Genomic DNA, 26,466 nt, shown 5'->3' with positions numbered 1-26,466 from the left:
ATCTAATTACATGACTTTATCTCCACTACAATCAAAATACGGGAATAAAAAAAAGAATACTCTTATTAGATAGATATTTTTTTTATTAGGTATTGGATATTTTAAGCATGTTGAAAGCTTGCATGAATATTGTCATAAGTTTCAATGAAAGACCAATTTAGCTCATTTTTTTCTTTAATTCATAGAGAAAATAGACTTCTTTATTGAGTCTTCCGTGATGGTAAATGGTTATTGATTATTTTTACTGTAAAATTAGAATTATATATGCTTGTTAATGAAAATAAGAATTACTAGTTTTAATATTTGATTATTTATCAGTTTTTCTGTCACACCTGTTTTCTAATTACATTACTGTATCTTTAATACTGTTAAAAGACGGAAACCAACGGGAGTGATACCCAAACAAATTTCTCGAGTTACTTTCTAATAAGCTTCTCATGTCAGAGAACGTCTTACATGACATTTGCGTACAGTAGTTAGGAAATATTAACTTGTTGTGGAGGTCTATGATGGCTCCACAATTGAGATTGAGAACTAAATAATGCGGTGTAACTAATTTAAATAAACTAAGGAATTGCGGTGTAGCTATAAGGATGAAAACGATGCTTCTATAAAATGCGGTTTATTTCTATGAGAAGGGGCATGGAGTCAACCCCACTACCAACGGTAAGCATCGCGTTCCGAGTTCTTAACAGTTCTGGCGGGTCATGACCCCGCGCAGTTACAAAAAAGGAGCAACCCTAGAATGGGCGCTTGCCAACTTGGCGCGTTGGTAGCAAAGTACTGAACATGCCGCCCCCGTTGAAATATACATTTCAATAATTACATCAATTACATTTTTTGTAAAAACAAGGGAGGCAATTAATGCAGTAAATATATGAAAATAACAAAATGACATTAATAATTCTTAAGAAATACAAATAGTTGCACTAGCACTGAAAAGAAAATACAAATAAAGATAAATAACAATGAATATTGCAGTTTTTAGATATAATATTCGCTACAAATATTAAAGAGAATCTTACAGATTTCAAGGTACACATTTAGAAATGAATTATGTAAGGTGAAATTAGACTTCCAATGGCAAAGGTGCAATTTTAGAAATGGATCGTTTATAGATACCAGAATGAGTTTTAACATTTACTACTCTTACTACATTGTCTTTACCATAGAATACATTTACAATTCTACCTAAAATCCATTTACAACATGGAAGACTTTCTTCTTTGAGCAAAACCATGTCACCAATTTTTAAATTTTGGTTCTTAATTATCCATTTATGTCTTTGTTGCAAAGTACTTAAATAATTATTTTGCCATCTTTTCCATATGACTTGTACCATTTTTGAGGTTCTTTGCCATAAATTCAATCTATTATTTTCCGTGTTTGTTAAATTTGATTCAACAATGGATGTGATTGGCCTACCAATGAGAAAATGTCCAGGTGTCAGAATTTCCAGATCGTCCATGTCACTAGACAAAGGAGTAATAGGACGGGAATTCAAAATTCCTTCGATCTGATGCAGAATAGTAAAAAATTCCTCATATGTTAACTTTGAAACTCCAACAACACGTTTGAGATGGTATTTGAAGGATTTGACACCTGCCTCCCATAAGCCACCAAAGTTAGGTGCTCTGGGTGGAAGAAATTTCCATTGAATGCCCTCTTCAGATAAAAAATTTGATAAATATTCATCATGTTTAGTTACAATAAGAGCTAATCTCTTTAATTCAGAATTACCACTTACAAAATTCTTACCATTATCACTAAAAATAAATTGCGATTTACCTCGTCTTGAAAAGAACCTTTTGAGGCATGCAATGAATGCTTCAGAAGTTAGATCAGAAACAATATCTAAGTGAATACATTTAGTAACCATACAGATAAATATACAAACATAAATTTTATGATATAAACCTTTCCTTTGACCTTTATACTTTATGAAAAACGGTCCACAGAAGTCGATACCTGTACAGTTAAAAGGAGAATTTACATTCACACGTTCTTTTGGCAAATTGCCCATAATTTGTTCATTAGTCAAAGGTTTTGCTTTGAAACAGGTAATACAACTGTGGACAATTTTTCTACAAACATTCCTTCCATTTAAGGGCCAGAATTCTCTACGAACACAATACAATAAATTTTGTGGCCCAATATGCAAATTTTTCAAATGAAAATACATAACAATACTTTTTGTTAAATTACTTTTGTCAGGTAAGATAACTGGATGTCTCTGGTCAAAATTTACACTGCTGTGTTGAATACGACCTCCTACTCTCAAAAATCCATCTTCATCAAGAAAAGGATTTAGATTTTTAATCTTACCTGTGGGTTGTTTTCCATGAAGAAGTAAATTTATATCACTCTGAAATGCAATTTCTTGCACAGATTTTACCAAGAATGATTTACCCCTTTGTAATTCTACTGTAGAAAGAGGTCCATACAACCTATTCTTAGGATTTCTTAAATTGTTACAAAACCTAAAAAGAAAACTTACAATACGAATTAATTTAGAATATTTGTTAGTAATACATAAAAGTAAATCTAAAAATGTAGCATCCACACTTAAAGTTAGAGTCTTAGTAGTCTCTCCTTTCAGTTCATGAAAATATTCGTCATCAGTAGGAATGTTACTTTCATCACTAAGTTCAACAGTAACTTGTTGAAGAAACTGTGGACCATTCCACCACAAATGATTGTTCATAAGGTGATGAGGAGTCATACCACGGGAAATAATATCAGCAGGATTTTCACAAGTTTTTACATGGTGCCAGGAAAATTCTTTCGTCAGCTCTTGGATGCGGGAAATTCTATTTGACACAAACACCTTAAGCAGATGCAATGAAGTATTAATCCAGGCCAGCACTATAGTCGAATCTGAGTAGAGGCAAATTTTATCTATTTTCAGGTTAAGAGATGACACAGTTTTAGAAGCGAGCTTAGCAAGAAGTTCAGCAGCACATAGCTCAAGACGGGGTATTGTCATCACCTTAATAGGAGCAACTTTAGATTTGCTGCATAGTAGAGAAACCTTCACATGATTCAATATAGTAACACAACGAAGATAGATGACTGCACCATAAGCATCTTTCGATGCGTCAGCAAAACCATGTAGTTCAACTTCCTTGATGGAGTCAGTTAGAATGCAACGAGGAATCTGCATCTTTGTAATATCCCCTAAACAATATCTGAATATTTCCCATTCGTGCTTTTCCTGATGTGGTAACACTTGATCCCATTCAATTTTGCGTAGCCACAATCTCTGGAGGAAGATCTTTGCCTTTACTGTCACTGGTCCTAGAAGACCAAGTGGGTCAAAAAGTTTAGCTATATCAGTCAAAACAGTTCGCTTTGTGGGAATGCTAGTTGATGGAGTGACATTGAAACCAAAGCAGTCTTCTTTTGGGTTCCATTTCAAGCCAAGTGTTTTAATTGTATTTTTATCAGAATCACCAAACTGATAACCTTGATCTTCAGATGGAACAGATTCTAAAAGCATTTCATTGTTTGCACACCATTTGTGCAAATCCATGCCACCAGCTTTTAGAAGAGAAATCAATTCTTGCTGTAATTTTATTGCAGTAGAAACGTCATCTGCACCAGAGAGAACATCATCAACATAAAAATCTTTTAAGGTTACAGCAGATGCTAAAGGAAATTTGTGTTGCTCATCTATTGCTAATTGGTTTAGCACTCTCGTAGCTAAGTAGGGAGCAGATTTGGTGCCGTATGTAACTGTAAGAAGCTTATAAAATGAAGGTTCCTCAGAACTTCTAGTTTTCCAAAGAATGCATTGAAAATTACACTGCTCAGGATTAACCCAAATCTGTCTGTACATTTTCTTGACATCAGCAGTAAATGCAACCTTGTGCTTTCGGAATCTCAATAAGATTGAAAACAAGTCATCTTGAACAACACCTCCTTTTAGCAAACAGTTATTCAAAGATACACCTGAAGTAGATGCAGCTGAGGCATCGAAAACTACACGTAACTTTGTTGTAGTACTATCAGCCTTGTAAACGCCATGATGAGGCATGACATATTTTACATTGTCACTATTATCTAATTTTTGCATATGACCCAATTGTTCATATTCTTTCATAAAATTACAATAAAGATTAGAAAAATTCGGATCATTATTTAATCGCTTCCAGAGACTATCTAATCTTTGTTTTGCAGTTTGAATGGAATTGCCCAATTGCATATTCTTCTTAAGAGGAAGGTTAACAATATATTTACCTTGCTCATCCCTACGATAAGTTTGCACGAAATTTTCTTCGCATTCTAATTCTTCTTTGTTTTTAGATGTAGGTGTATCTAAAATATTTTCAACTTCCCAAAATTTCTTTAGCAAATTATCTAAGTTATCTATTTGAGAGATTAAACCACAATGATGTGATTCCTGTTTACCTTGAATTGTTCCACTTAGTATATGTCCAAATACAGTTTCTTGCAACATTAAGGAATTATTTATATCAAATCTATTTTCTTTTAAGATACGAAAGAATATTTCTGCCCCTATTAATATATCCACTTTTTGGGGGGAAAAGAATTCCGAATCTGCTAATTGGACGTAAGGCGGAATTTCTATTCCTTCTAAATCAATAAATGTGGATGGCATTAGCTCTGTGATTTTCGGAATGACCAAGAAATCTAGTGTTGCAGTAAAAGAACCATCCGAGTTCAAAATAGTGGAGGTACTTTTTCTTTTCACATTAAGAGTAGTATCGGAAATCCCCGATATTGGAACATTTATTTTTTCTTTCTTTAAACCAAGTGCATTGGCGAAATCAGATGTCATCAAATTACACATGCTTCCAGAATCTAATAAAGCCCTACCCTTTCTGACAGTTCCGAAACTATCCAAAACATAAACAACAGCCGTAGCTAGAATGACTCTTTTCTTCTGCGTAACGAAACAGGAAGTCAGGGGGGAAGAGTTGCACGACGAACAGGGGTCAGCAACTGAGGGAGTCTGCCTTGAATTTATTGAGGATGAGTCATCGCTTACTGTGGACACCTGCATCCGGTGTAATAGAGTATGATGCTTTGCTTTGCAAGTGAAACAAGTGTGTTTCGATTTACATTGAGCGATTTTGTGAGATCCGAAACAATTTAAACATAAATGTTTTTCTCGAACAGTTTCATATCGCTTTTGCGGGGAGAATTGCAAAAACTGATCGCATTTATGCAATGGATGATCAGCGTTTCTACACAGTATACAATACTTGGGATTATTCGATGGCTTAACAAATAGAGTTCGTGCTTTATTTTTCTGTTCACTAACATCCGAATATTTAGATTTGTATGGAATAGTGTGCCCAATGGCATTTAAAACTTGATATCTTCTTTCTAAAAATTCTATGAAATCATCAAAATCAGGAACTTCCTTGTTTACTAAGGAAAGTTCAAACTGCTTTCGAGATTCGCGGTCTAATTTTTGCAAAATTATATTTATTAAAATAGCATCTGACAATTCATTACGTTCATATTTTAAAACATTTAATGCTCTTAAATTTTTAAGAATACAATCTATTAAATTGCGTAATTCCTTCGCGGATTCATGAGCAATTTTTTCTTGATTAATTATATTTTTGATATGAGTGTCTACGATTACACGTTTATTTTCGAATCTTTCTACTAAAGCTTTCAGAAGGGAATCATATGTATCTTCAGACGTTTCTATCAATTTTGCATCGTTTCTCAAACATGAACGTAAATAGTAGCACTTTTGGTTTTCAGTTAAATTGGGATTATCACTTATTAAATTTAGGAATTGTTGCTTAAAGGAATTCCATTCTTCTATTTTACCGTTAAACAATGGAAGAGGTATTTCCGGTAATCTAATTGAAGTAACTTTATCTATGGACTCTTTAATAATAGCACCATTTGTAGAATTAGAAACAGAAGTAGATTTGAGATCATGTAAAATGGATTTGAGGCTTACCTCTATTTTCAAAATTTCATCCTCGAGTTCGGATAGATTGGATTCCACTTGATCAAAGTCATTGTCCGACACAGTCTTATAATATTCGTTTCTCAGTTCCTCAAATCTTGTACTTGTTCTCGAAAGAATATCCAGTTGGGTAATCACTGTCGATTCAGTTAAATGCTCTCTTTTTTCAATGAATGTTCGCAATTTTGTCAACTGTGCTCTAATACTCCCCTTTCTTCTATTTAAGACAACTAAATCACTTGCCATAACTAATTTGAATGGATATCAAATCGAAATCCAGTGCGCTCAGGCTCCGACGGACCAAAAAATGTTGTGGAGGTCTATGATGGCTCCACAATTGAGATTGAGAACTAAATAATGCGGTGTAACTAATTTAAATAAACTAAGGAATTGCGGTGTAGCTATAAGGATGAAAACGATGCTTCTATAAAATGCGGTTTATTTCTATGAGAAGGGGCATGGAGTCAACCCCACTACCAACGGTAAGCATCGCGTTCCGAGTTCTTAACAGTTCTGGCGGGTCATGACCCCGCGCAGTTACAAAAAAGGAGCAACCCTAGAATGGGCGCTTGCCAACTTGGCGCGTTGGTAGCAAAGTACTGAACATAACTTTTTGCTTGAATTTAGCATTTTTACTGACTCTATAGTATCATCTTTGGCGAAATATTTGGCGATTAAATTCTGCATGTTTTAATAGTATCCAAAAATCGGATTTGTGTTTTAAATTCGTTTTGATCGAAACCAAAATTTGACGCAAAACTGCTCTGTGGTCGCAAAATCCCATACCAAATTTGATATATTTAAATCATTGCGTTGTCGTGTTTACATATTTCTAAAAGTGCAGACCGACAGACGGTCAGCCCGCAGTTGGATTTGGCGCAAAATTTGATCGGTGTCCACATTATAGATGTTAAATCTGTGTGCCAAATATCTATATAGCTTTCTTTGATTTGAAATTATCGTGTTACAGACGGGTTTCGCTGAACAGATTTTACTCAATTTGATAGAAATCTGCCAATCTGATGTAAGGACCGTATACTAAATTTCAGCCACCTAGCTCAAAGCATTTTTGTGTTATCTTTGTTACAGACAGACAGGCGGACATTTTCGAAAAATATATTTTTAGAACTCTGGGAGATCTAAAACGTGGTGATTTGTCAAAATCTCGAGTTCGAATTTTTTGACTATTATTATACTTTCTCTATAAAACGTATACGAGAAAGTAGAAAAGGAATAATCTTATCAGATAGACGGTCCGAATTACAGACATAAATTGTGGCAACAAATATGTTAAGGAACGAAATTCAAAATAATAAGGATAATACTGTCAAACATTGCAGAGTATACTTGTATGGTATTTTTTCCTAACTGAAACCGTTATCAGAAATTGCATCGTTTCCTCATTCTTACTTTCTACTTTCTTCTTTCTAGATTAAATGTTTTCTTAATTTTTCACTTTAGTTTCTCGGAGATCGTTACATATTTAGTGCATCTGTTTATATGAATGTTATTCTATAAATAGATAGCAGTGTTGATAGTATTCTAGATAAATCGTGATCATTGCAAAGGAGTCGTTAAATTCTAAATTTTTGTCGTAGTAAAATTGTTTTTTTTAGTGCAGAAAAAATAATTAAAATGATTGCTCTCCCCTCCCCCACATTATATAGACTTTAGAGAGTCTGTTTATCATTATCTTGCAATTTGCTTGATTTGTTAGAAATATTTGTAAAACAAACTTATATCTTTTTTATTAATATTATTATTATTTGTTTGAAAATTACAAATGAATTATATTGAATATATTTATGACAGAAATTGAAAAGCAAATAATACAAAATTTTTTATGGTATGTTAATACTGAATGTCTACAAATTCTGGTTTACATTAAAAGAAATTGTTCACTTTGAAATCAACTTCAAAATGCAATTTCAAGATATAACTGTTTTCGCAAAACATTACCGGAATTTTTTAAATTTTTGCTATATTTTTTCAAAAATCAATTATTGCATCATAAGCAGATTGTCGTAAAAATTATTAATTATTCAATTTTTCCTAGTAAACTTGGGTACATTTTCACATTAGTGAGTCCCAAATACCATAAAATGGTTCTCCGTTGTGTAATGCGTCCAATTATTTTTAAGATCAACACAATTAGTGTAATCCATATTCTGACCCATTATTATTATTGCCGAATTATTATCGTTCGCTTGTTATTATTATTGTCGAATGACAGTTTTATTTTGTATTAATTGCTATCATAAGTTTTCTCTCTCTCTCTCTCCCCTTTTTTTTTTTTTTTTTTTTTCAATTTTGACTTTGATTGGAGACGAATATGACAGCTTTTGGTGGCTGAATCTTCTTTTTAAATTTGGATGCTGATAATTTTAGAAATTCGAGATATATTATTAAATATATGTCTTAGATATCTTTTAGTAATGAACACTGACTTACGTAAAATTATTTAAAAATTATCATCCGTTCAGCAAATTGCTTTAGGCTATTTAACAGATACATCAAAAATTATTTTAAAAGTAGGGGGGGGGCTGAAAAGGAAAAAGTTTTTAAAAGCTTATACTTAAGAGATGAATCTTCCTCTCTCACAATTGGTTGGTTGAAATTTTAAAGTCTCTCATTTCATTTGAACAATCAATTTTAAATTAATTTTTATATTATGCACAGTCAATTTATCTTTCCATTTCTTTCCTGTCGCGGCTACCCCTCCCCTTTACGTTTGCAGTTATATCTTTACCCGACATTAAAAGGTTAAAAATAGTCGCGAAGGAAATAAAATTTTAAATCCTTGCTTAGAAGGATCCAAGCATAGATTGCCCTATACTATTTGTTGAAGATCGAAAATGTTTTACCTCAAAAGATAGGTTGACTTATTTAATAGGTTTTGTTCGAAAATCCTTTTTGTAGTGCTCGATACATTCCTTGCCAGTAAAAATTTCCATGTGCGGGTTGTCCGAGTTACGAATGGATTGGAAAAAGTGTGTGAACGGAATTGCCAGTTATGTAACCCATCAATAAAGAGGGCATTTGTAAGTCTCAAGCTGTCCAGTGGCCGTGATCCGAGCGACCTCGCTCACCCGCGGGCGAAGGAAGTGCACTAACCTCATCATATCACTTTGGAGAACAGATTTTCTTTTTCTCTTTCAGTCCATATTATTATTTCTTCAGCTACTTACGTAGGTTAGCTTGCTTGCTGCGAACCATCCATCAACCCATTCCACCTTTATTTTAACCAAACTTGATCTTGGACCATTCATATAAATATATATGTCAATTTTTTCTTTCGCTTTCTATAGACTTGTTTAAACTAGATCCGCCCATGATCCATAATTAACTGTGGAAAATTGTCCGCTTGGTGAGGCATCGTAATTAACTTGAATCAAGTTCGATTTTAGCTTATGGATGTTTTCGTAGAAAACGGAAAATTGGAGGGAATTGTGTACATGTTCTTCAAATGAAAAATTGACGAATAATGTGACTGTTTATGTATTTATTTATTCTTACGTGATAATATTTATAAGTTGGCAACTGTAAATTGATGAAAGAAAAAAAAAATCTTACTTAAATAGGAGCGCATCATAAGACAAGTTTTTAAAACTCCGTTAGGAACTATGGTTTTGTCCACTTGGTGAGGCATCGTAATTAACTTGAATCAAGTTCGATTTTAGCTTATGGATGTTTTCGTAGAAAACGGAAAATTGGAGGGAATTGTGTACATGTTCTTCAAATGAAAAATTGACGAATAATGTGACTGTTTATGTATTTATTTATTCTTACGTGATAATATTTATAAGTTGGCAACTGTAAATTGATGAAAGAAAAAAAAATCTTACTTAAATAGGAGCGCATCATAAGACATAAGTTTTTAAAACTCCGTTAGGAACTACGGTTTTTTCACTTTTTGTAATTATCGTAAATGAAGTTCAATTTTAGAATGTGGATGTTTTCGTAGAAAAAGGAAAATTAGATGTGATTGTGTATATGTTCTTCAAATGGATAATTGATCAATAATGCGATTGCCTATGCATTTATTTATTTTAACATACCAATATTTATAGATTGGCAACTGTAAATTGCGACTGCTTGATGGGAGAAAAAAACCTTATATGTATTCAAACACATCTTTAAGCATAAGTTTATAAAACTCCGTTAGGAACTATGATATTATACACTTGTTGAAACATTGTAATTAACTTGAATCAAGTTCGAGTTTAGCGTGTGGATGTCTTCTTAGAAAACGGAAAATTAAATGAAATTGTGTATATGTTCCCCAGATGAAAAATGGATGAATAATGTGATTGCCTATGCATTGATTTATTTTAAGTTAATGTTTATATCCTGGCAAGTAACTGTAAATGGCAACATGCTGGATGGGGAAAAAATCTTATATATATTCAAACGCTTCATAAGACATCAGTATAAAATTCCATTAGGAACTATGGTTTTCTCGGCCAAACGTTGAAAAATTGTTTCAGGAACTCCCCATGCGTATGGTTTGTATATTCCTCCCGTCCGCTTTCCTGCTGTTTGAATTGATTAATGATCAATGTATGTCTTTTTTATTATTACCTTTATTCTCTCACCTGATATTAATGGCTTCAGGCGGAAATGCATCCGATCCTGCTGATAAAAGATTACCAGAAAAGAAACACCCTTAGTCACAGGCCATAAAACTGCTCTTGGTGATTGAGTTGGTAGCAGAGCAGGCCTTCTGAATACAAGATCATGAAGATAATTTTCAGATTGTTGACATTGCAGCCAGTAGTACGTCAGGTGCTGAAACAAAGTTTCTTGTCTGATTTATGATCTGTGTCAATCTGCCATCTGCTTACGGGGTCTGGTCCCCAAAAATTAGTTATTTTCATTTGTGTTTGACAATTCTCCTTTTGATATGTGGAAGTACTTTCTATTGTATGAAAGATATCTATAATTATATCTGCTAACAAACGAGAGGAAGTTATTACATAGTTTATTGAGATAATATGGCCAATGATTATTGCTGCATAACAATTAATATTTTTTTTTTTACTAAATGCCTATTTGTATGGATTTTATTTGATAAATATTTAATATGTCTTCCCTTTCTTGGTGATTAGATTGATTTATTGATAGTGTCGATAAATAATTTTAGGGTATTTATAGTGAAATATCTTATTGATTTTAAAGTATTATTAATGATCTTACTTTATTCTTTATTAATTTTATATTATTTCATTTAAAATGTTTTTACTTATTTTAATTTTACAATATGTATTTGATGAAATTCATCTGTTACAGATTTCATAAATTAGAAATATCTCATAATATTATATCAAAATATACTTTCATATATTTATAAGGTGTATCCTTTATTTTTCATAACAGTATATATTTTCATCTCATCATAATGATTATTTTTGTTTAATATTGTATAAATTTTAATTATTTAACATTCTATGATAGTGATAACGGTGCTAATTTTTCTTTCAATTCGTTTTCTTCAACCCTAAATTCCCTCCCCTCCCCCCAACTTTTTTACTTTCTTTAAAAAAATTCTTTTTTAAAAATCGCCAACTCCTATTCTTGCAATCAAGAGATTCTTGTGAACACTCGACAACATTCTTGTCATCTGTTGCCACCGTTGTTTCTCACCCATGCCACAAAACGTTTTACGCTACATTGACCACGTACAGATGAAGAAAAAAAACTTAGCTTAGTGTTAGTTGCGCGTCGATTAGTTGAACCCTTCAATTAACCGAGATGCTGGTAAGTATGGCGCCCCTGGTCTTCTCCATCATGAAGGTATGTCTGCATTCTGTACAAATCTGGGATTTCTAAAATGTATTCTCAGCCCACCGTCATTGTCCTAGGCCGCCGTGTTGTCGCCTCAGTTCCGCAAGAACGTTCAGAAGGGGGTGGTTTATCGTCTATAACAAAACAGTACAGATAGCACTATAATGTTCTGATGTCCGACAGTTCCGAAGATTTTGCACGGATAAGCATACTTTTTGAGGCGCCAAAGCCTCAGTCAGTTTGCCTAGATATAGCGAATACGAATTCGTGTATTTTCTCTTTAATTTTAGCAAATCCATTGACAATGTATATATTTATTTTGGAAAACGCTATTTTCATTGTCAGTACACCAGTTGAGACGCCACTTTTCCTGTTTTGTCTTAATATCAATTCGAATTTTGAGTGACTTCTATAATTAATAATAATAAATTCTTGGCTATGTCTTTCATTCACAGTTTCTGTATTTCATGCTTAAAGAATCATAATTTATACATATCTTAAAATCTAAATTTAAAAGTTTCTTGCTTACTCTACTTAGATGAATACAATCAATGTGAAGAAATATCAGATAAATGAAGGTAATAAAAAAAAGCAAATGAAGTCAGTAAAAGAAAGAATGAAGCAAAAGAAATGTATAGATAAAGGGTGTCCCAAAATTAACGTAAGATTCGAATTTGTCACCATTTGTACTGTAAATTGTTGGCAATTTTATTTAAAGAAAACAAAAAAACATTTGATAGTTGATAGCTTAGGATTAATAAAAATGAAGCGTTACACGATAGAACAACGTTTTAACCCAACATTTGAATTGAATAAGAAACACATTTTATTTTTATTGAATCGTAACGTACATAGGATAGGGTTATGTATGGAACAACACATAGGGCAAATGGCCACCATGGTTTTGCTGGTACATAAGGAATCTTTTGTCGAAATTTTTCGAGACCATTTTGCGTAAATGTGGCTGAATTTCATTGACGCAGCTTTGAATTTCCTCTTTCAATGCTCGCGTGCTTGATGGCAGAGATCTCTGAATAAAAATAATCCCATAAAAAGAAATCCTCTGGTGTTAAATTACGATCTAGGTGGCCAATTCTGAAATTTTCGAACTGTGACCGCCAGATTTTCATTATTTTTGAAATATTGTTCAACAATGAAAACATGTTGCTCTGTCTTGTAACGCTCTATTTTTACTAACCTTATCACCTGTCAAATGATTTTTTAATAGGGTTACCAACAAATCTTGCATTAATTTTGGAACATCCTTTATTTAAAATCGTAAAAACGTTATCTGCTGCACAAAAACATCATGCAAATACCGCTACTAATTTTATTTGGCATTCAATGTCAGATCCAAATCTAAAGTAATATTGTTGCTTTCAATATTTAAATTAAAACTGCAATCAACCGCCAGTAAACTTTTTTCTTCTATCAAGGAATGTGATTCCGGCTGAAAATAAGGAAGAGATCTTTTCAATGACTGCGATATGACCGATGATGAGGATGATGTTTTTAATGAAAATCGTAAAAGTGTGCTGATCCTGAACTTCAGATCCCGTTACCTCTTTTGGTTACCTCAATGATTCTCTCCTCGAAATCGAGGTTTATGCATGTAAAAGAACTTAACAAATGTTCTTTTTACTTTATTTGAAGTTTCTACTTGTTTAGATATATTTTCTGTTGAGCATATTTCATTGAAATTTTGCTTATTCAATCTTTTTAAGCATGAAGTTTATACAATTAATAGAATCTTTTTGGATACTTTTTTATTTTCTCGTATACCTAATATAGTAATCGTCGAAAAATTCACACTCCAGATTTTGTCGAATCTCTCCGATTCATGTACCGATTCGAAAAATACATTTTTAGGAAACGTACGTCTGTTTATCTGTGACAAAGATAACAAAATGATTTGAGCTAGACGGTTGAAATTTGGCATACTGTCATTACATCAAATTTGTAGATTTCTGTCAAACTGTGAGTAAAATTCTGTTCAAAGGAAGGCTATTTGTCCAGCTGTTTGAATATAAGTTAACCCTTTCTAGGGCCGTGGGAAGTATGCTTCCCACCAAATTTATCAATCTTTGTATGAAATTATGTAGGTTGGCATAAGTTCTGACAAATTTTTTTATTAAGTCAGAAACTTAGATGCTTCAGTTCTTTATCTCAGACAAACTGATGTATCTTGATTTGTTACTTAATTATTAATTAACCAAATTAATTAATGAATCAAATTAAATTTATCTAATAAGCTAAATGAATCTCTTTTCTTATTCTAATTTCAAGCCTAAAAATATTTTAACATAATATGACTAGAAAAAAATGGCCCTTTAAAGGGTTAACACGATAATTACAAAACGAAGAATTGATTGTCTGTATTATCAGTAATAAATAAATGCAGTAATTCGAAAACGCAATGAATTAAAATATATGAAATTTGGTAAAGGAATTGGTGATTACAAGTGTCACTGTGTGTGTTAAAATTTTGTTTCAATCGTTGGTAAAAACACGTCTAAAAAACAAATTCGATTTTCGGATACTATTAAGAACTAATCGCCAAGAAGGATTTTATATATCCAGTAAAAATGTTAAATTCACGCCAAAAATTAATATTTCGTAACTCTTGTATTCCAATGGGGTAAGACGTTCTCTGGCATGATAATTTTATTAGAGATAATACGAAAAAGTTTTGGGCAGATTGCTCCCATTGATTAAATAACGTTTTCTATTTTGCGATGATTCATATCAAGTGATTTAATTTTCAGTTAATGATTATTGATATATTTATCCTTTATTATTTAATTTCATGTTTATGCTTCGATTATATTTCACAAATTTCGTCTCTAATTTTATTTCTCAACATGAATTAGAAACCGAAACAAATCATAAGTTTACAATAGATGGGAAATTAATATTTATTTAATATTAGCTGTTCCAAAACATTTCAAAATGCTGATTATGAATATAATCATTGACATTCATGCTTGTTACACTACAATTTTTTCCTTATAAAAATAAAATGTTAGAATGTTTGGTAGAAAAATATAATTGATTCGTGAATAATAACAGAAAAGCGTTCTTGAGATAGAAAAATTCGTTTAAATGTTAAACCAAAATGCCGTTTTCTTAATTGGAGCAGTTTTAATCAGTAATTCAATGTGGCAGTGAAAAATTGCAAAAAGTTTTTAGATTTGTGGCGCTTTTTTATTACGAAATACTGCTACTGAAAATGTTATCTTAGTTTTTTTTCTTTTTGTTTTAGTGTATCGCACAGAAATTAAGATGCAATGGCTTACCAAAAAAAAAAAAAAAAGAGAGAGAGAGAGAGAGAGAGAGAGAGAAAAGGGTTAGAGATATTGAAGATTTGACACCAGTCTTGAAAACGTACATAGTGATTCGCCTATTTCCTTTTTTAGAACAAAATGTGACGAGAGGATGCAGAGAAAATAAAAATACAATGATTCTGATTTTACTACTCGGATATCTCTACCAAGAAACTTAGTACTCTTCATTCAAGGTTTTTTCAATGTGTTAAATGTCAAATTTCTGTCGAATTCTGAGATTAGTACTAATAGTACTAGTTCTACTACTTCAAAAATGCATACATTATTCCGTTTTCAAAAAATGAAGCCATGCTGATTATAAACTAAAATTTTCTTTCAAACTTTTTTTGCTTGCCAGCAAAATGAGACTTACAAACTGAACTTTGTTTCTGATGTGGATTAATTAGTAATACGAATAATTATTAATTAAATTATTCATATTTCTTATCACATGTCGATTAACATTCTCTGATGTAATGACATGGTCTCGACGGTTCTAGGTTTTAAATAAAGCTTTACAGAGATCAGGATTTTGTTTTCATTGCAGTACCTAAAGTGCAGACTTTGCTGTACCTTTTTTGTTATTTTATAACCCTTTGTGTTATTATCATCTTTATTTTTTATCCATCCACAATATATCAAACGATTAATACTATCGCCCTGATCTTAATTAATGATAATTATTGTTTTCGTGTAATTACTTAATAATTATAGTTGTTGAATGGCGATGTCAATCTTAAAGGCGTCGTTAGTTTTCCCCATCTTCCATTATGTATAAGCCATTCTTTAGAACATTTGCTGGGAATGGAATAAGTAATACTTATGAATAATTTAATTAGATTGGATTTTCGGAGTATATGATTCTGGCGAGTTCATTGTATGAAAAATGTTTATGACCTTCCATAATAAGGTATGACCTTGTATTCCAAATTTAGGAGGATCAGACAAATAAGTGAGAATATTACAATATTGTATGCAGTGTGTTTTGTTCCATGTTGTATTAATACTTTTAGTGTTTAAACCGTATTTTTAAAATCTTTATACGATTGTATTTTAAAAAAATCTAATATCTTTTCTGTTATAGAATATCAAAATTTTTTATCAAATTTTTAGTTGAATAATTTTTATTTAATCATCGCACTTATGTTCCTTTATCTCTTTACATTTAAAATCTATAGTAATTAGTTAGGTTTTGCTTAGATATTTCTTTTCATTCCTTTCTTCGAAAAAATATTAATTGTAACTTTATTTAAAGTATAATAGAAGATTTAAACACTTTGCATATTTTATATGCTTGTATTTAAACTTATTTCATATTTCTTAAGATAGAATTTATAACCGATTGTTCATGCATTGCTTTGTATGCTAAATGTTTATAACTTTGTACACTTGCGCATTCCCTATGACAATGCCCTATTTTAATGTTTTTAAAATTTAATTATCAGTTTATCACTTATTAAATTAAATTTTGAGTCTTTTCTAGGTTTCATCTGATAGTGCATATGAGAAACACTATATATAAAATAACTAAAATAAAAAGTGTTTACTGTTTAGTACAATTATTAAAGTGTAATTTTCAGAATTATCTTTTTAATTTAATGTATTAACAGTTTAATTGTTAGCAATTGCGGACAAATATGATCATCAACAAAACGATATTTCGATATCTTATTGCTATTCGTTTAATTTCTCAAATTAAGTTGCCTTAAAACTGCTCATTTTCTTACTCTTTTAAATGCTGTGTCATTTATTCTTTAATCGGCGTCAAATCTTTTATTTATTACTATCTTTTGAAACATTCCTTGAATGTGAATCATTTGTATTTTCACACATCTGCCAAGCAATATCCCGAAAATCGAATCGAAGCCGTAGAAGTTGCCCATTTTTATACGTTTCTCACCTTTATTGTCCAGTATGTAAATGGAAACGTAACAGAATAAGGCTCTTCCGTTTCAGAAATAACCCTTTCAGCTTAACATAACACCAACCTCCTTTAATCCATCTTTTTTTGTCGTCCTGAAGTTGGTTCTTTTAAGGAAGGGAAGGGGCAATCTCTGTTAAGGGCGATTTGAATAATAACCTTTAAGGGTTTTTATTTTCACTTTCCTCTGACTTATCTGGAGCTTCGATCTCCAATTGTTGCCCGTGGTAAAAAGGAGAGATTACGCCTTGCCCTTTAGCGGTTTCTCGGATCCTCTTTAATAAAAAAAGGCAAAAAAGAAATCACGCTATCTTTCACATCGTGCACGTGTGGTGGCAAGAATGGATTCTTATCCTTGAAAAGTGGATGAGCGACAAAGTACAATGGGTATACCGACCACAGCTGTGGTCATAAAGAATGTGATCATATAACTAATCTTAGTAAGACTACTATAAGGCTTGCATCAAAATTCACGAGAGATTTTTTTTTTTTTTTGGCTGCATTTTGTTAGTTAAACTTTGCCTATCCTTCAAAGATCACCGCTTCTTTTGACGCAAAATGTAAATCTCTTACAAAAGGACCGAATTCTTTGTTAAGTTGTTTTTTGCCCTTGCGCAACTTCTGATGCTATATTGTCAAGACAGTCCTTGATTTAGAATGTCAAATAGTTCCACTCCCTGTGTTAATAAATCTTTATTTTGTAAACATATATGAGGACCAAAAATTCTTGCTGACTCAAAAGTGCTATTTAAATAACGCCTCTGACAAAAGCCTCTGTCACTCTCCATAAGCAGCTGCAGAAATCGCCAGATCTCTCTCATCTACCTTCTTTCTAAATATTTTGTGAGCAGATGGTTATCGGGACATGATCTTCGGTATGAACGTACTTCACACAGCAGTTGGTTACTTGAAATGAACAGCCGATGTTACTGTAGAAATTACTTTAATCCGTCAGCAAAATGTAGAAGATAAGTTTCGAAAAGTGCAAAGATTGGAAAAAGAAATTTTCTGTTTTGTTATTTTGGGAAAATGTGTTTGGTTCCTGAAGCTGGATACAGGACGACACTGTTCGATTGTAGATATAAAAACTAGGGAACTAGCTTTGTGAAATAGGGAAAAAAGTAGTAAGCAGAATTTTAATGAATGCATAACTAAAGTAGCTGCTTTTCCCTATAAGATGGGATAAAATAAGAATTCATTCGATAAAGTGTCCTTGTCTTTCATTGTAAAAACGTCGTATCACTTGAAATTTGGAAATGTTGCAATAGTTATGCTTTTCTGAAAATCATTTCATTTAATAGATTTTTTTTATAGATATATAGGAAACTTCTATAGTCCCCCCCCCCCTCAAATTTGAATGGGAAAATATCAGTCAGTGAACGTATTTTGATCATTAATGTTTTAAATTATAGAAAAATGTTTGAATAATTGAGTTCAAATTTGTAAACAATAATTGATGTAGGAATTTTAGTTTCTTTTGCACAAATTCAGGAAGTGTGATTGATATATGAAATTTTTCCAAAAATTCAGTTAATTACGATTGTAGTACCTTTTTTCTAAGAATGGCAACTTTTGCACTTTGAACATTATAAAACTTTATTTTTTCTGCAATTAATTAGAAATCATACTACGGATAAATATAAAAAAAATTACCCAAAATATCACAAAACATGGAATTAAATTTTAAAAGTTGGTTTCAGGATGTGTTTATTATTTGTACGCCAAATTTCATGGCTAAAAGTGCGATAGATTTGTCTGCACTCGTAAGCATACATACATACACGCGCATGCAATTATTTTCCATTGTAAGTAACGACTACTCAATAAATATAAGATAATTTTACCATGCAGATTGTTGCTATAATAAGAAATTTCTATGTCGTTATAAAATTTAACTGTTTACAATAAGCAAAATATCAACTATTTCGATCAATTATTATAGATCTCTTTAACAACTGATCTCAGATCTATCAGATTTTGAAATGTCAAAGTTTTGAATCTTTATTATGCCAAGATGAATCATTTATTCCTTCGGTCTCAAATTTATTGCTGTTTATACCAACACAAAGCATCAACAGTTTTCATGCTAAAGGAATAAACAAACAAACAAAAAACGTTTCCAAGATTTCTTACACAAATCGTCATGGGTAGGGTGTGTCCTTCATAGTTGGGCAAATTACGGGGTGCTAGGCGTACGGGGGCCGGACTACGCCCTGGCGCCTCGGGGCCCTTTCTCGTTGGCGGGTGTGGGCGTCCCTCGTAGTAAACAACACTTTTCTGGTTTCATTAAGGCTCTTCACCCCTTTTTACCACTCCACCGGATATCGCGACGATTATTACGATGGCTGAGCGAAATACTTCTCTTAGGTGTGGAATCTCTGGCCCCACCCCTTCCCTTTTGGATGGCGTTCTTTTTTTATTATTATTATTTTTTCCTCTCCGTATTGTACGTCTTCTTCCTACCCAGCCTTCAGAAGACAAGGTGATGGAGTGCTCGAGGAGAATCCATTTAATAAATCGCAGCACGGTGTGATAAAACAATTTACGGTAAAGACCGTCACACCTTTTATTTGTGAGCGATTTCGCTGGAAGTTTAGCGCGATTCGTGCACCGCAAACAAATGAGCAGAGTCAGTACGTGCGCGTCAGTTTGTATACCGAGCCAGGTGAAATAGAACCAGAGATCCTGCGTTTTGATACTCACTTGCAAAATCAGGATTGCATACGAAAAACATGAAGCATTATTTTTCATATACACACTCAAAAAAAAAAAATCTTTATTATTTTCTCATATATGAAATATTTAAAGAATAGTGTAATTGTTAAATAAAAGTTGAGTTTGACATTAAAATCAAAAATATTAAACATTAAAAATAAATCCGCAACTCGACCACGTATTAACATCTTAATAAACTCTTATTTATCATATTGCTTGCATGCATTTTCAGAAATATTCATTAGTTTTGATTAAAGGATATGTAAATGTTACTGTTTCTTTTCTATTTTCTCATTTATTATTTTAAAGCTGTTTTCATAAGACTATCCCCCCCCCCAACTTCGGGTCCCTTCAACAACTTCGGGTGCATTTACAATGCCTCCCTCCCCCCTTTCTTGGGATAAGATACATGGAATTTGCTATCAGTATCTGGGAAACCGAGCTCCGCTCAGCAGTTTTGTGAAATCGTAAATAAAATCCATTTATGGGGCTCGTTTATAGAAGCGAATTCTAATTAAATTGCAAACGCGGAATGAAAACATGAAAAAAAAATGCGTGGGATTTCGAAGCCCTGGCCACTACTGCATCTCTTATACGCTTAAAAATTTTACAATTCTTCGCATTGACAGGCTTTATACCCATCCAGATCGCATCATGAAAATTGATTCTATTATCAAATTTAACATGCTTTTCCGAAAAATTCGATGATTTTTTTAGAAAGAAAAAAAATATTGTTCCGTTTCCTGATACAAGCCGGGTTAAGTCTCGAAAGATAGATATTCTTATAATCGAAGCCCTCTGCTGTACTTGTATGGAAGTCCAGTATAACTGCCTATTCAGCCAAATCCTTGCTCTCGTGTCTGTTTACCTTCTGTTCTTGGATTCCTTCCTTAAAAAATGCTACCTATCCTTTTGCAAAAGAAAGCTCTCATTAGAACAAAACATGTGTTTTTCATCCAATCAATATATTCCTCAAACTGGTCTATGTATATTTTTTCGGCTGTATATTCTTTTATATAATCATTTACACAAATGTTCTGTAATAGGTAAACGCAAAAAGCTTGTATACAATCTTATGTACATTACTTTTGAACTACTAAATCTGCTAATGACTTGAATACCGTAAACATTCAGTTATCGTATGAATAAAATCTTTTTAAAAAGTCTTCTTTTTAATCCAGAAATTCTCGTGAAGAGTAAATTTTTCGAATGAAAAAAAAAAATGAAAATGCTGATGCATAAATTGCGATTGTTTCAGGTCAAAACGTACACGGAATATCGCGTTTTCTGAATTTTAAAACCTTGGATTCATTTCTATGAAAATAATACTGCCTCATCATTTAATCTTTTGAAATCGATACGAAATAGATCTTAATTACCCACTGCATAATTCATTTGTGTATATTATTGTGTTCATATTATTTTTCGAAGCAAATCTTCTCTTGAATATGAAACAAACATATGTATATACATTTTTCATTAATAGCTGTCCATTTTCTATGTAAATCAATAAAAAACAATAAACTTAGTTGATTATATCCCTGCTGATAAGTTTTTGAACATACTGAATCAGTCTCATGCCTTCGTGTCTTAACTCGCGACAGGTGGATTCCCAGTTCATGCAATAATCATAACGAGCCCGCACTTCACAGTCCGTTACTTGCATTAGCATCCCTTCAAGCGTTTGCTTGACTGGCCACTCTGGTAATAGAGTTAAAATTCCGTCACTGAAAGTTGCACAATATTTTCCATCCATCATACTTGGAAGAACATCGCCGGAGAACCCCTCGCAAGGATGTGTCGTGCCATACCCCCTTCCCAAGAGGTGAAGCTCTATGGTCAACAGAGCGTTCGCATGTGACAAGCGTGCGACCCTCAAGCCATCTCACGCTCTGTCTGACGTAGCTTTACTCAGACATTAAATTCGGCCTCATTTCCCTCCTTTAAAAAAAAGTCTGGAAAAAAGTTCCCACGCGCGTTCATCTAACCGTTCTGTGATAATGAACCCAAGGAAATGACTCTCTGCAAACATTCCTTGTGCAATAATCATTAGCAGAGACATTACATGCCCTAACGTTTATGACATGTCATATCCGAAGTTGAACCTCAGAAATGGCTGAATTTACATGGATTATCCAAGATTATTTAAGAGAATATGTGCAATGAATTTCTTTAACTATGTGTCTAAAGGAGGTTAATTGGTGGCATGATTTCTTTTTAAATCAAAATTGTAGTAATATGTTTATGTGATAAATACAATACTGAAGAAGTTCCTATTGTGCTTCTAGGGTAATGAGAGAGCAGATGAAATTCTAATCTGTAAAGGAGGTAAAAATTACATATTGCTATTCACAATTAAGCATGGAATTTGTTTCGAGTTTCATGTTTAAAATAGTAAAAGCGTTTGACTTCCATTATCTCAAAATTGAGTTTTAGACCAGAAAATATTAATTCCTTTAATAAGTAAGTGCTAGCCTTATTTTTTGGCAAGAAAAAAGATTTTTAACTCATTATTGTTCCTGTCCCAATTACGATATTTTAGTACTACATCTAGGGTTTTACTTTTGAGTTTTGTAGTACATTTATTCATAGTTTTGTAAAACGTTTATTGGTACTAGTTGGTACCAATTGTATTGGTATTATTGGTACTAGATCTGAGCTTTTGGCGTCAAGGTGACATTCCCGTTTTTATTGATAGTTTTCAGTCCCTTTATATTTTATTTTCATGTTTTATTGCGTAAAGTATCATAGAAAAATGAATTCCGTAAAATTCTTTTTAATCAATCTATCGGAAGTTAAGGTATATTAAAATACAGGGTGATTCAAAAGTCCGTGAAAAATAAATAATTCACGAAATAATGTTGGTAAAGAGGTAAAAAAAAAAAAAAAGAAAGAGTGCAAAAAATAGGAGATGGCGATTGTTTGTCTAACGTGTTGTGGACTGACGAAGCCCATATCATTGTCCGAAGATCTGTCAACTACCATAACTGCAGAATTTGGGCTACCGAAATTCCTAGGATTGTCTTGAAAATCCCATTGCATGACGTTGGTTGTGAGGTTACCTGAAATCGCAAATATGCCGCAATTGTCCGACATTTTTAGGGATGCTAAAAGACAACATCCGCCGACAATTTTTCACCACACCAATAGATATACTGTACAGTGCTCTTCACAACATTGTTCCTCGACTATAGGTATGGTTGGCGAATGATGGTTGACATGTTGAGCATTTGTTATAGAACTTAGTCTATGCGAAAAATCAATTGTTATGCTAATTATTGTCTTTTGTCATATGAAGAGCCGTCTATTGGTCTTTTTTCCACTTTTTTTTTTGTTTGTCATTTCATGTTATTTCGAGCCTGTTTGTCAATTTTTCCTCTCTATCTACATTATTCAGTAAATTATTAAATTTTGAAATGTTAACGAACTTTTAAATTACCCGGTGTAATCGAAATTCACAAATTTTTGTTGCTGATAGGGATGTTAATAATCTTAAAACTTAAAATACTGTTGGTATTAAATAGTATTTAGCTTCAGGTATTAAATCTTTGATCCTTTAGTCTTATGATATAATATAATAACTATAAGTTGTATATCTTGTGTTGTAATGCAGTATGAAACTTACACAACTCTAAATTATTTTACAGGTAAAATGTACGCCGTGCTTGGTCGCCGTAGTGGCCGCGTTTTACATGCGGACATGGAGGAAGGTTCTCAGACTTTCCATGTGATAGCCGAGCTACCCGTCATTGAAAGTTTCGATTTTGCAAATGAGATTCGCAAGCAGACCAACGGTTTAGCACTACCACAACTGGTTTTCAGTCACTGGGAGGTAATAACATTTTTTTTAAAAAAAAATCATAATTTTGTTTATCATATTACTTCCTTTCTTACAGGTCGTATACATGTATTCTTTCAGTAATCTCGCAGGTATCACACCAGAAGAAAATCAGATTAGTAAAGATTGATTAAGAGGAAACATTAGTTAATAAGTTGACTGCCACGTGGTTTGCTTGTTTTCTAATAGTACATGGCAATCTAATTAAATCACCCCTTCCCTATATAGTAATGAGACAAGAAAGAAGAGGGCCATCTGATTAGTCATAATTTGAATATCGAGCTAAGTCGTAGCAGAGGGCTTATTAATGTCAAAGCCTATGTTTATTGCACAAAACTAGCTACTTTTGGCGACCAGCTTGCTCGCCTAGATTATTAAATTTAAGTCTGTTATAGAATTTTTAAAAAGTTAAGCTTGTTATTTGATACAAATTGAAAAACATGAATTCATTGGAATCAAATTTACTGCTAATTAAAAAGTGTATACATTATAAAATAAAAGCGAAAGTGAAAATCCTATTGCAGAGTTGATGACTGGTAAAAGCACGCAATCGATGCATGAATTTAAATTCCATTACAGCACATTTAAAAACATTGAGTATTAAATTGAACTAAACAATATTATTAAAATTAAGAGATGGAAAGTATATCTTTTTAATGAAATCAATTTCACTTCTGTAATTATTTGAATCTTAAAATGTTTCAAAGGCAATTTTTGTAAGGTAATTGTTTTGAAAGATATCAACATCCATTTCCATTGGCATGTCAGCCGTTACCCATCTGGTGACAGTTAAGCCTATTTTTGCGCTCGATTAAACTTTCACTTTGAAGCTTTTTTCTTGGCTTCTTTTCTGTAACAAAATGGACTATTTTGAAACCACGGCGAAACTTTTCCAAAACATTTAATTATATTTTCAGCTCAATCAATTAACTGACTGAAATGCTCGTTTTAATGCAATTGTAAATATATTCAATGAAGCAGTCTAAAATTCGTACGATATTTTGTTTACATTTGACTGTTGCCACTTGACAATAAGTAATAAGAGCGAATCCTGTGCCACGTACATTAGTGTCTTACATATATAGAGATATTCAATTTTTAAAAAATATTTTTTTTAAATACAAGCAGAAATCTATTGTTTACATAATTCCTAAGTCACTGTCATTGGCATGCAATGACTTGCTTTTTTTAAGTGTAGTTTTGTGTCAAGTTTCTGTTTAAATCGGTTGGGGAAAACACGTTTAAAACACATATTCGACTTTTGGATACTATTAACCGCATGCCAAGGATAAATCGCCTAAAAATTCGCCGATAATCATACTGTAGATTCAGTAAAAATACTAAATTTATGCCAAAAGTTAGGATTTCGTAACTGTTGTATGCCAATGAGATGCAATGTGTTCTCGGGAATTAAACCTTTATTAGTAAGTATGCGAGAAAGTTTTAGGGAAATCACTCCCGCTGGTTTATTATTGTGATTTTGATTTCGCATTACAACGGGTTGCGGATTCTGCTAGTATAACATATACACTCTAAATGAAAATTCATCACCATTGTAACGAAAATTCCTTTTCTTCTTCTGGTATCAGTACCTACAGAAATGATTAGGGAAAAAAAGAGAAATTAAACATGTTAATTTTTATTCCTATCTAATTATTTTAATTCCTGTCCTCACATGTAAATTTGTATTAAACATAATACAGAATATTATGAGCAATCATGAAAGATTTCGCATAATTTGTGGAAAATCCCTCTACCGGTGGGGTAGTTCTGCCTCGTATTTTATTTCGCACAGAGAGGTAAAAATGCTAATTGAACCATCACCGGGTTTGAATCGCTGCTCCCTGCTGCTTTAGTTCACTACTGTTGCAGAAATAGTGAACTCGTGCTGTTTTTACTTCCTGCCCGCGTAATTGAGTTGTTAGCACCAAAACCATTTTATCGCTGGAGCTATGTTATCCACTTCCTATTTGTACACTTTTTTTTTCATTTTATATAGAATAAATTTTTTAAGTTCTGACATAGGTAGCTTCAAAACTGAAATCTTTGTTTTCACCGATATTGTTTGCAGCCAAATATTTAGTTCTGGATCACTCTTACAGTCAAGAATTTTTTTCGAATTATTTTTTTCATATCAAAACCGAATTTGACTTAAGAATTTTTTTTTTTTTTTTTTTTTTTTTTTTAGTTTCCATTGTTATTTTTATTTGAGAAAAGAATGTTTGACGAATGAATTGCACTTTAAATCCATCGGGGCCAAACGTCCTCCCATTGGTATGGTATGGAAGTTTTGGGAAGGGGTGCCAGCTCGGGTGTCGTCCTCGTAGTTCAAAATTACGAGGTCCGTTCCAAAATAGCTCTAGTATTGCTTTAAAACGGGACATTACTATAACTAAACTAAACTAAAACCCATACATCATTTGAAACTTATTTACATATTCAAACTGCTTGCCTTCACTAACACTTCGAATGACCCTTTCTCATTTATTCTCTACAATGTTGAAGTTCGGGCTTTCAGCAAATATTGAGTAATTGGGCAAAATTCGAATGTTATTTGCTGCTAACCAAATTCTTAACCCCATTAGCTGTGTGAATTCACGTTGAAAAATCTAGTAATTTTTCACCTATCTGAATGTCGTAGGGAAGGGCATGTGAATTCAAGACTTGGATATAATCTGTGTGTTACAGAGGAACACTAGGCTTGCTCTTATTCCGAACACGACTACAAACCAAATCATTTAACTCCTTCCTCCCATCTATCTGGTAGAATGAGTCTTTTCTTCTTAACCAAGATAGTGCCAATAGTATTGGTAGCCCTTTGATTTTAATTATTCTCACCAGAAAATATAATGGCAGTTACTTCTGAATTTCAGAACATGGGGTTTTTAAATCACTACAATTCTTCAATGTACCTTTCAGTACATTAAGG

The 26,466-nt window shown here is 32.6% G+C and overlaps 1 protein-coding gene across 3 annotated transcripts in view; it reads left to right on the top strand.

The window, feature by feature from the left end:
- LOC129989732 (elongation factor-like GTPase 1) overlaps nt 1-26,466 on the top strand; it is a 171,395-nt gene that overhangs the window by 126,259 nt on the left and 18,670 nt on the right. For all 3 annotated transcript variants that reach the window (XM_056098099.1, XM_056098098.1, XM_056098097.1), the window contains exon 22: nt 23,347-23,531. In XM_056098099.1, coding sequence (XP_055954074.1) covers nt 23,347-23,531 — 185 coding nt within the window. The remainder of the gene's footprint in view (nt 1-23,346; nt 23,532-26,466) is intronic.

Source organism: Argiope bruennichi, chromosome 2 (assembly GCF_947563725.1).
Source record: "Argiope bruennichi chromosome 2, qqArgBrue1.1, whole genome shotgun sequence".
Classification (NCBI taxonomy): domain Eukaryota; kingdom Metazoa; phylum Arthropoda; class Arachnida; order Araneae; family Araneidae; genus Argiope; species Argiope bruennichi.
Note: the sequence above shows the minus strand (reverse complement) of the source record. Positions and strands in the feature narration are given on the sequence as shown.